Below are 10,778 nucleotides of genomic sequence, written 5' to 3' on the forward strand. Positions count from 1 at the left end.
ACACACACACACACACACACACACACACACACACACACACACACACACACACACACAGCCTGAATGATTTTTTTTCTTTTTCAATGAAAATGACAGTTTTAAAAAAGTAATAAATCAATTTCTTTTCTTATGACCCAACTTTTTTCAGATTTGGGGAMGTGTTTCTGTGAAGCTGACAGCTATAACAAATTTAAAATCATGACAGAAATGGCAAGARAACAGGTAAATAACAACAAAGGGGCTTCAAGGCTCATGAATTATTACCCTTCCTCCTAAATGCTCAGTCTAGCTGTTATTCAAACAGTTCACATTAGATGCTTTGTGGCATTTCGACCCGCTAATTCATGAGAATCATCCCTTCCTGCTGRTGCACTGTTCCATAAATTCTGAAGCCTCCATCGACAGTCTGTCAGCGACTCTCCGTGGGGGCCTTCGAATCTCCAGCAGAGCTCAAGTAAAAAAAAAAAGTCTGTTTAAGTCTCATCCAGCCTTTGGCAAGAAAACTTCAGTTTCAAGGTTCAGTGAGGACATTTTCCACTGCTGTAAAATTAAAAAAATAAATAAGAAATGATAATGATCAGTCTAATTGGATGACTCAAGGCTAGCAGCATATTGTAAATCATGCTTCATGAGAGCTGCTGCTTTAAACTCACTCAAATTTATATTAAAACTGAAGATTTGTMTGGAAACACTATAGCAGACATGTGYTGAACAATACATTTCACTGTGTCACTGTTTGGTTAATAAAACCTGAGGCAGCAGCAGTGAGCCWGAAGCTAAATCTTCCCCTCCGTGTAATCAGGATGGTAGGGAGCAGCAGGTGGTGTTCATTAGAGCAACAATTGTTGCTGCCCATCAATCTGACAGAGGGTTCCCAGCTTATTACCAGGATTATTTCACAGCAGAACAGAAGACGTGGACGTCAGTGCAGACGAGGTCAGACTGAAGAAGTTCAAGTGAAAATATTAAGGTAAAAACCAGAGGTGTGTAGTCACTAAGTACATTTACTTTATTACAGTCTTTTTATGAGGATTCGTAATTTTACTAAGTATTTTTTATATTGTAACTTACTTTTATTTTTGCTACGTTTGAAACATTAAAATGATACGTTTACTTCTTTACTTTAAAATGTATAATCRTGTTACACGTTGTGAATTTAAATATGACTGATCTCGTCATGAAATYAGTTGTTTGTACTTTAAAAAATAAATGTTGATTTCAACTGGTTCCACTAAACAGAGAAAAACTTTTTTTCTTTAAAAAATATTTGCAAAGTGCTTAATTTGCTCACGTACATAAAAGTAGTTCTGCTTTTCCTCATCATGGGCATTTTATGACTTTCACTTTTCTTATTAGCTAAATTAATTTTTACCAAATCCATTTTTGTTGATGTATTTTTACTTTTACTTAGTTATTTATTTTAAGTACTTTATGAACCTCTGATAAAAAAATAATCAAAATTCTGTTTCAGATTCTACACGACTCAGTCAGGTTGATTGTGCTGATGTTGAATCAGCATTCAAAATATTGTTTTTCTGATTTATTATTATACAGTTTTTTGCAGTCTAACTACTGCAACAACAGCATGGCAATGCTTAGAAACATCTGGAATTCCACTTCCCATCCAGCGACCATCCTTTCTAAAATCTGCACATTTAGATAACAGAAATGGAGAGAAAAGAAACTGAAGACCCTGCAGTCCAGAACCTGAAGGACAGGATCATCTGATGCATCATCACATGTTATTACTCACATTACAGCCTCAGGTGCTCATCTGTTGAAGACAGCGTGTTCTGCTGCAGCGATCAGGAGAACAGTTTACTCTGAGCAGGTATGACTCATTTCWACACCTTTCTGTTACTCATTTCCCCCACTTTTTTTACCCGCCTTTTGGCTTTCTTTTCATTCTTTTACCAATACCCCTAGAAACAGGGCCACTGTGAGCACAGCTTGAACTCTGCTTATCAAACTCCGACACTCATTAGCTTCATTCCTACTGCAGCAAAACCAACAAACACTTTGAGGGAGGATGAGGAGGAACCAAAGAGGAGGATAGAGGAAAAATGTGAAGAAAAGGTGGAGTGAATAAAAAGCTAATAAAATCTGTTTAAGTATTAAATAAAAGGTTAAAATGAGATGCCAAGTTTAAACTTCAGTCATGTGGGAAAGCGTGAGCAGTGTAAAAAGAGGGAATGACTCATAGCTGACTCACTGTGTGTATGTTACTTGCATTGATGTGACATATTGAAATACATGACTGTAAAAAAAAACCTGATGTGTACTTATACACAGACTAATTTGTATTCAGATCAAAAATAACATTTTGAATTGCTCTTTGAACAAATCCTTTCATATCATCATCATGAGCTTCGAAAAGAGCCCTGGTGACTCTTTTTGAAGAAAACAAAAATATTTGTTGAATTGAATTTTGATTGATTTGTTGAACTAAAATAATGTGGCTGTGGATCCTGTATATAAACAATAAAAGCAAGTGACACAATCACATATAAAACTGTAACAACATGTGGCTACAGTTCCAGCATGAGTCATTAMTTACTGACTGAATGACACATAAACAGATGATCCAAACACTCCAGAGACACCTGCCGAGTCCTGACATTTTCAGAGCTGCAGCCTCTGCAGCTTTAATAAAGAGAAACTCATTATACCACTGATTATTTAAAGAGTCCTCAAATGTTAAGAAAAAAAGTGCCAAAGAGCTTTTTTTTAAAAGAAACATATAGGGACAACAAAAAGAAAAAAAAACATTTGATGCTTGTCTTGATGAGTTACATTGTGAGAAATCTATTGCAGAATTACACTGATGTTAAAGATGCAGCTATTTTACAGTAAAGATCAACTGTACATGCTGGATAAATGCCAGCTGTGGAGGTATCTGACATGCAGGTGGAGTTTGAATCAGAGAAACGAGAAGCGTGCTGAGAGATAACCTGGTTTCTTGGTGTCTCTGCTCCATGCCGTGTGCTCCAGGGAACCATACTGAAGAGAAGATCCCTGCTTCTTCTCCATCGGTGCCGCCGCTGCTCTGCAGAAGATGGGAGAGGACAGCTACAGGGGAGGGTCTCGCAGTCATCAGCAGACACACACAGAGAGAGATGTTCTCAAGCAGCTCTGCCAACAAACAGCACCATCTGCTGACCTCTGAACAAAATCACAGAGCTTTCCTCTCGTTTTCCACCCAAGACCAAAGGACAACTCTGTTTTTACAAAAATCAAATCCTTTATTTACACAATTACACCAGTAAATATATCCTTCATCAATCAGAATAGTGTGCAAAATAGTTCATGAATTTTAAACTCACGGTGTAACTCTGCNTGTTCATGGCAGTCTTCTCCTTCAGCAGCAGCAGATCTTCATCAAGAAGTATCCACACACACACACACACACACACACACACTTAAAATGTCAGATATTTATCGTCCAACTAATTACACATCAGATCCTGTTCCTGAGGTCGTTACAGATGGACATTATGGCTGTGGGGGTGTACATTTAAAAAGCCTGCTCACAAGTGTTTAAAAGAAATCAACTTTTCAAATGATATATCTGAAACAGATGTAGATGATCACATCATGATTAATAAGCATCATTTATCTGTTCCATGTTTAAAACAGGACATGCTCTCTTTGCTGTCTTTTTCAGAAAAGGTGGCTGAACATTTTTTTTATTTATTTTTAGTTGTTTTACTTCTCAGCTTTCTCATTTCAAACAAAAAAAAAAGTGCAGAGTTCCAGTCCTTAAAACTGCAGCAAGTTGCTCTGTTTCTGCTGGCTGAATTGAAGTGCTAACCCACTCACCCTAAAAGAGACCTCTGCATTTTTGTTTGCAAACTGGGACCCCTTGTTTGGACATTTCTGGACGGCGGTGGGTGTCTCTCCCAGCGGCACCACGTGTCGATAACACTGCTCCGGAGCGAGCCGAGCAACAAGTGCATCGACTCCATCTCAAGCAAACTGAAGCACCGTTTAGAATATGATTCATGCTGACCCCGCCCCTCAGCGCTGACCCCGCCCCTCAGCGCTGACCCTGCAGCTCAGCGGGGTCGTCTGCTTTCACTGCGGCTGCATATTAGCTTCATCATCTCTGCTGGTTGCTCCGTTACCACAAGAGATATTGTTCTTTGCCAATATGTAAAGATCCAGTTAATGACTGTGCGTCATGGTTAAAGTATGCACTGGGAGTGAAACAGTTTCTGTAAAACCAGCTGTCATGATTTGTCACCACTGTCAGTGTTCAGTCATCTTACTGGGTCTGTTGCTTATAAGTTATAAGTTGATCATAAATTAATCAGTGGAAACAGACAGACAGGTGGGAAGTCTTTGGGTTCCAGAAGCAGCTTAAGTTTCAAAGAGGATTTCTTTTGTTCCTTCATGTGTCCCATTGGTCAGAGGAGCCTCGGTCCAGCTCGAAGCGCAGCGAGGATGGTGGGACGTCAGTTGATGATGCCAGCAAATGTGTTAATTGGTAGAGGAAGGGCTTTGCTCATGTACTTAGTGAGTCCAGCGTCCTTCTCTCCTCCCAAGCTGAATCTGGACCTCACAGTTTTCTGAACACGGTATCCGGGATCCAGACAAGGGCAGATCTCGACGCTAAAAGATAAATGAGTTTGGTTAGTCTGTATCCAGATTACGTTATGTTATTAGTGCATAAAATCTTGATATTGCTTTTTTTTTCTTACCTCTGGACATCTCTGTAGGCCCTCCGACTTTCTCTGTCCAGAGTCAGAGTAAAAGATCGTTTCTCCAAAGTACGAATTTTAATATTARTGGTCCGAATCTTTGATTTCTGCCAAGAGTTAAATGATTAAGTGCTGTACAYACTAGATTTATCAGATATCACATCATATTTGAGTTGTACTTGATGGGATTTGAAGTGCCTTGGTWTTGAAAGTGGTGCTCTGTGGAAAGATTGTGAACAGGAAACATCTTACCTGTTGTAGATGGCTCTACAATTTCAAATTGGAGAAACAAGTCAAACACTACTGGAACAATACAGACTTTTAAAATTCATTTTATCAACTTGTCTTCTGTGTTGAAGGATCAGTGGATCTGAGTTCAACTACTCCACCTAGGCTGCCTTGTTGAGCTCAGATCCACTGGGAAACTTGCTGTTTCAGCAACATTTAATTTAAAACTTTACTTTTGCAGTTAAACACATATTCATAAATAATTTAAATAAATTACAAGTTAAAAAGGGCATGAAAATTCATTTTTTGTATAGAAAAAATACCGAACCGTGAGACTAAAGTATCGAACCAAACCGAATTGTGAATTTTCTGTATACTGTATATATGTATATACATAAATGTATGTATGTATTTTCTAAAAGCAGTCTAAAGTTTAAAAACTCTCTGAACCTTATCAGAAAATTTACAATCTTATTCAAGTCTACCCACATCACATTTTTTTTTAATTTTTATTTTTTATTTTGCAAGAGCTGCAAAAAAATGCCATTATTTTCAGATAAAAGCAATCCAGTTTGGTTTTAGCTGCATTTGAACATCATGCATTTAGCTCATCAAGCTAGTTAGAAATAAATTACTTCTCCAAAATGATGCAGTTCAAAAAGCTACCATTACAAACAAATAAGGTATAAGTTTTCATAACCTCTCCACAGAACCCCTTTTCAAAARGGACAAAKTATCCCTTTCAGAGCTCAACAATTCCATGGCATTGCTCTGACTCACCACACTTTGGTTTTTTGTTTTTGTTGGAGCTTCGTTCAGCGTCAGAGTCAAACAGTTCAAATCTGTAGACGAAGAATAAGAGATGATGTGAAGCGGGGCATTAAGAGTCTTAATGTCAACTTTAATATCAAACTGAGAGAGACGTGTGTTAAAAAATAAAATAATACTGAACCTTCTGCTTCATTGTAGGGAATGGCACTGATCACAGCACCTGACGTTCGAACTGAAAGTCCTACATCAACATCTCGGCCACTTAATGTCACCTGGGGACACAGACAGATAAAGAAAATGGGACACGCCTCGCAGTTTAGAACATTTACTGGCACTACATCTAAGGCATTTGGGAACACCAAAACCTCCCATTACAGGAACCCTATAAGGAAGTAGTGAGTGTACTTTTATTTTTTTTAAACTTGCCTTTTTGTAATTCATAGAGARAACAGCTCCACAGACTTCAGCTGAGCTCTTCTTTTTATCTGTTTGGGAATATGAAGCACAATGTTGTCAGGACATAAAAAAAACTGATAAATAATCTGGTTGCAGAGCTGTTTAATTCTTGTTTGTTTGCCACTGTTTTGTAGCTTTAGCTCCTGGTTACACATTCTGCTGTATTTATTTGAAATCTAATTGGTCATATCGTTTTATTATTTCACCTCTAACTGAAGCTGGGATTTGTCTGAATTCTGGGAAGTCCAACTCCAGATGGGTAAGGAAGACATCTTCCACAGGCTCTTTTGTTTCACTGGTAAATGTAATCTGAAGAAAAACAGGTTAAAAACTGCAGATTGACCCAGGTGCCTCTTTGCACTGCCGACTCAGTGTGACGCTGACCTACCTTCACAAAGTAGATGGTGAAGTAGACGGGCTGCTGGCCGGTGCGGACGTAGTAGGAAATGACGTCAGAGATGAAGGGGTCTTTTGGTATCCCAGGGTTCAACTGATGCTAAAGAAAGAAAAAAATACAAAATAATTATTTTCTTAAGTCCACAATGGCATCAAAAGTCACATTTAAATAGTAACATTGAAAAAAAAATCCATTTAAAGTCAGATCGTAAGTTTACCAAAAGTCCCATCTTTCACAAAATTTGAACTAATTGACCTCAGAGATCAGTTTGAACCTGATTTTGTTGTTTCACAGTATGTGACGACACAACTCTGGGGTTTGACATTAAGCAAAATTCTTATTTATAAATCCAGACTTAAATTTCTAGACTTAGGCATCTCCAACACCATTTCTGTAAATGTATTGGCCTGACAGCATGCTCTTCTTTGGTTTATCCTAATTACAGGATTTAAAGGAGTAGTTCAAATATTATGAAATATTGTTTTGTCGAAAAGTTAGGAACAGTTAATACAGTGTGTTACCTGTTGTAGAAAGCTATTTGAATGTTTTCGATTTGAAGTTTTAGAGTTTTACTCAACAGCGAGTTCAGTCAGGACCCAGGTGAAAGTGGACACAGGTCTTAAAACAATTCAAATGTTTTATGGAGATTCACCCACTTTGGTCTCGGCTTCATTTGGACTAGCTGTAAGCTCATCAGTATGGTCAACATTGTACTCTTTTTCCAAACTCAGGTTGTTCAAAGAGCTATCTCCAACAGGTAAGATACTTTTTCCACATAACCTCATTTTAAAATATGTGATCTAATGCTTTAACCATTTTTTAATTCAAGAGTTTTTTTTTTGTAAAACTAGATCAATAAAGATAAGTTAAAATAGCACATACAAGACAACACCAGTTTATATTTTTCCATTTTTCATTTAGTTCTGCTTACATTACATTTAGTTTACTTTACACTAATGTATCTTTTGCATGGGTCAAATTCAGTGTTTTATTCTTTTCTTCAGCTCTATAAAAATACAAGAAGACTTTCAGTTTAACGTAACTTTACTTGTGGTTTTGATGAAATCAAGAGATATATTTTCTTGACAGAAATCACTTTGGGCAACTTCCTGTATTGAAGCTCATGCAAAACGCAACTGCAATGTTGAATGAGTGAAGAGACCGAGATGCAGTGACATCTTTAAATTCATCTATAAGACAAACCATTTACCTCTGCAGAATATAAAGATGTTCAGCCTATTTTTACAGTTTTTCTGAAAGGAATCATACCATTTTAGCCAGTTTATGAATGGTGCTGCCCAAACTGTTGATGTTACAGTTGTACCACGGGTCCACGTTGCTCAAGTAAGAACCAAGAGTGCAGGGGTTCCCCTTGGTCTGATGAAGTTTTACCTGTGAATAAAGAACAAGAAAGGGAACAAAAAATATTTTTTACTTTGAAACAGTAGGGAAGAAATTAGGTAATGTGTTGATATTTTGTTTTCTGTGGAAGTAATTATAAATGTCACAGATAAAAACAAAAGTCAAAGGGTTAAATATAAAAGAAAACTATTCAAAACTATTAAAGTATTAGTCTATTTGGTATTCTTTCTGTTTTGTTGGCTTCCAACCTGAATTGTATTGGATTTTTAATTTAATTATAAGAAATGGATCGTCACATATTACTCCAGATTAACTAAGTTAAATGAGGATAAACTTGTTCAAAATCATTCAGTATAAAAGTACAGTCAGTATATATTCACTCTCTTTGCTCTGAAGCTCGAACCCAGCAAAAACGGGAGTGTTAAAATTTCAGTGTTAAACTTGTGGATGTTGATTTAAGTTGACAGTGTTAAATAAGCCCCACCCACTGTTAGGTTTTATATAACACTTAACAGTGTTGTTATATAACACCATGCAGTGTTGAAAGAAGTATCCTGAAAAGCCCCGCCCTCTTCCACCTCATGTCAGACAGACCAGTATTTTCTAAGCAAGGAATGCTGGGTAATCTTGTATAAATGATGTGTTTTCATGTTTATGACTATTAAAGACATTCATGAGAGTAAAAATTAGTTGTTCTGGTTAGTTTTCTTGTTCAGTTTGATCAAGTTGTTCAACTTTAAGTTTATGTTATTGGCCAAAAATCGACACCATGAGAGAGAGGTACTTCCTGGTGTGTGAAGGGTGACTCCATTATGCTTTACTAACTACTGAGTGGTGTCAATGCAACACTGCAAAGAGTTTGATTTTAACTTTTGAGTGTTAAATTTACACTCTCAAATTTATGGTGCATTAACATCTTGTGGTGTCTGTTAACCTTCATAACAGCATAATTTCCTTTGTTAACAATAACACACCGGTGTTACTTTTAACACTTTTATTTTAACACACTGGTTAGTGTTAAATTAACAACAAAATYAACACGTTCACAAACGTTATTTTAACACCAGCAAGTGTGAACACATATAGACACTTTGTTGGTGTTGAATTTACCACTGTGTGTGTTAAATCAATACTGGCCTTTTTTTGCTGTGAACCATTACCTTTTGAAGCCATATAATTAGTTAAATAAGATCCACTTGTGTCAAATGATTTCAGAATAAATACACCTGTTTTTACATCTCCTAGAATTAACAAAAGTAAAACACCTCAGAGATCAGGACAGGTTTATAAAACAACATGCCAGAACATCTCACAGGACTGTATGAAATCCGTTGGTGGGAAATGGAAATAAAGATGCCACCACAGAAACTTACCAAGAAACAGTTTTCCACCAAAACCAATGGATCGTGTGAAGAGGACATTAACCAGAAAAGCAAAAAGGAAGTCAAACAGCACTTTTCTGCAGAGGAGCTATATAAAGCACCACTAAAATCTGCACAGAGCTGATGTTGCTTCATGAAAAAAGTGGCAGAAAATAAGTTTCACAAACAAAAACTTTTAGAATTCCTTACAGAAAAAATGGAAGAAAGCATTGTCAAAGTTAAAGGTCTGACCTCAGTCCAGCAGAGAATTGCCGCTTGATAAAGATAACTGCTTTAAAAGATGGTTTGACAAAGAATTGATCTATAWTGAGCCAAGCATTTGCAAACTTCTTCAATTTTACATTGATTAAAGATGAATGTCCGCCTCACCATTTAACTTCATCATTCTGAAGTATTTTTTGTAGATTCGTTGCTTATAATCGAATTAAAAATTCATTTAAATCCCGGATTGACAAGTAACAAATTATATTCCAATGGTGACTTTGTCCTGATTATTGACCTTTAGATGAAATTGCCTCACCTTTGCAGAGGAAGTGAGAGCTGAAGCTGCCCGGACAGGAATGTAGTAAAACTGGAGGTTGAATTTCATTGTGAGACAAAGTCGCCGAGCTTCTCTTTTCCTAAAAAAAGACCACAACATCATTTCATGAGAAGCTCAAAACTGGGAAAGCTGTCAAAACTTGGCAATGCTGGCAGCAATAGCAACAAGGTTTTATGTTTTGAAGCATTAATAAGGTTTACAACAAGTGTTCAGTCATTCTAACCTGTTGCAGTCCACAAACAGCCAGAGAAGCTTTAACTCAATGTGTTGTGATCCGAAGAGTTTTACCTGTAATGGTAATAGGCCTTAGCTAGGCGGCCCACCACCCGGTCGTCCCCCAGGACAACTATCCTGGCAGTAAAGTGTCTCTGCTGCTTTGGGAAGTGGTTCTGCATCATGCTAGCCCCTGCCTGCCTCTGGAGGGTGGCCCTTCCTCCCTTCCCTCTAGCTCCTGTGATGTTGGCTTGGTCCTCCAGGGCATCTTGCATGAGCGCTATGCCATCTTTTGCAGACAGTTTGAGTTTAATGCATTTTCGCCGAGACAGCCTCACCGGATCTTGTTCACTGGGAGGAYGAGAAACCAGATGTCGTTCTGCAGGTTCTGAATCTTTTAAAATGAAGTGAATTTTTACTGGGGTGAATTTCGTTAATATAAAAGCGTGTTTACCTTTTTTCCCARGATGAACTTAAGCAGGGGTTGTCCTGAGAGGTAGTTGGAGATGTGTCAAAGCTGGAGGGCAGGTCCCTTTCGATGCCGCTYTCGTTGGACATGATGGAGAAGCGCGCCATGTCCGCCGACATCGCGCTGCAGGTCGGTTCGTCCACCTCGAAGTCGTCCTGGTCCTGGTTGAGGCAGGAGAAGCTGTCTGACACAGAGCTGGTTCGGAACCACTTGAAGAGCTCTCGCCCTGTTTCCAAGAAAACAAAACACAGATATATAT

At 37.8% G+C, this 10,778-nt stretch overlaps 2 protein-coding genes and 1 long non-coding RNA gene across 4 annotated transcripts in view; 1 reads left to right on the forward strand and 2 right to left on the reverse strand.

The window, feature by feature from the left end:
• Window positions 1–3,330, reverse strand: part of pik3r6a (phosphoinositide-3-kinase, regulatory subunit 6a) — an 8,198-nt gene extending 4,868 nt beyond the window's left edge. Inside the window, exon 1 of the mRNA XM_014034242.1 lies at window positions 2,952–3,330. Coding sequence (XP_013889696.1) covers window positions 2,952–3,030 — 79 coding nt within the window. The 5' untranslated portion in view covers window positions 3,031–3,330. The remainder of the gene's footprint in view (window positions 1–2,951) is intronic.
• On the forward strand, window positions 302–5,978 carry LOC106536901 (uncharacterized). Its single transcript, XR_001312586.1, has 3 exons — window positions 302–983; window positions 1,555–1,831; window positions 5,898–5,978. It is a non-coding gene; the product is annotated as an uncharacterized LOC106536901 (long non-coding RNA).
• Window positions 3,394–10,745, reverse strand: LOC106536898 (phosphoinositide 3-kinase regulatory subunit 6; the record flags this gene model as incomplete). Of its 2 annotated transcripts, XM_014034240.1 has the most annotated exon segments (12): window positions 3,394–4,611; window positions 4,701–4,807; window positions 4,953–4,967; window positions 5,709–5,770; window positions 5,881–5,971; window positions 6,126–6,184; window positions 6,362–6,464; window positions 6,544–6,651; window positions 7,822–7,944; window positions 9,817–9,916; window positions 10,126–10,401; window positions 10,505–10,745. In XM_014034240.1, coding segments are annotated over 12 exon segments (1,442 nt in total), but the record flags the coding sequence as incomplete, so codon positions are not given.
• Between the last annotated feature and the right edge of the window lie 33 nt (window positions 10,746–10,778).

The sequence above is a fragment of the Austrofundulus limnaeus genome, unplaced genomic scaffold (assembly GCF_001266775.1).
Source record: "Austrofundulus limnaeus strain Quisiro unplaced genomic scaffold, Austrofundulus_limnaeus-1.0 Scaffold2021, whole genome shotgun sequence".
Taxonomy (NCBI): domain Eukaryota; kingdom Metazoa; phylum Chordata; class Actinopteri; order Cyprinodontiformes; family Rivulidae; genus Austrofundulus; species Austrofundulus limnaeus.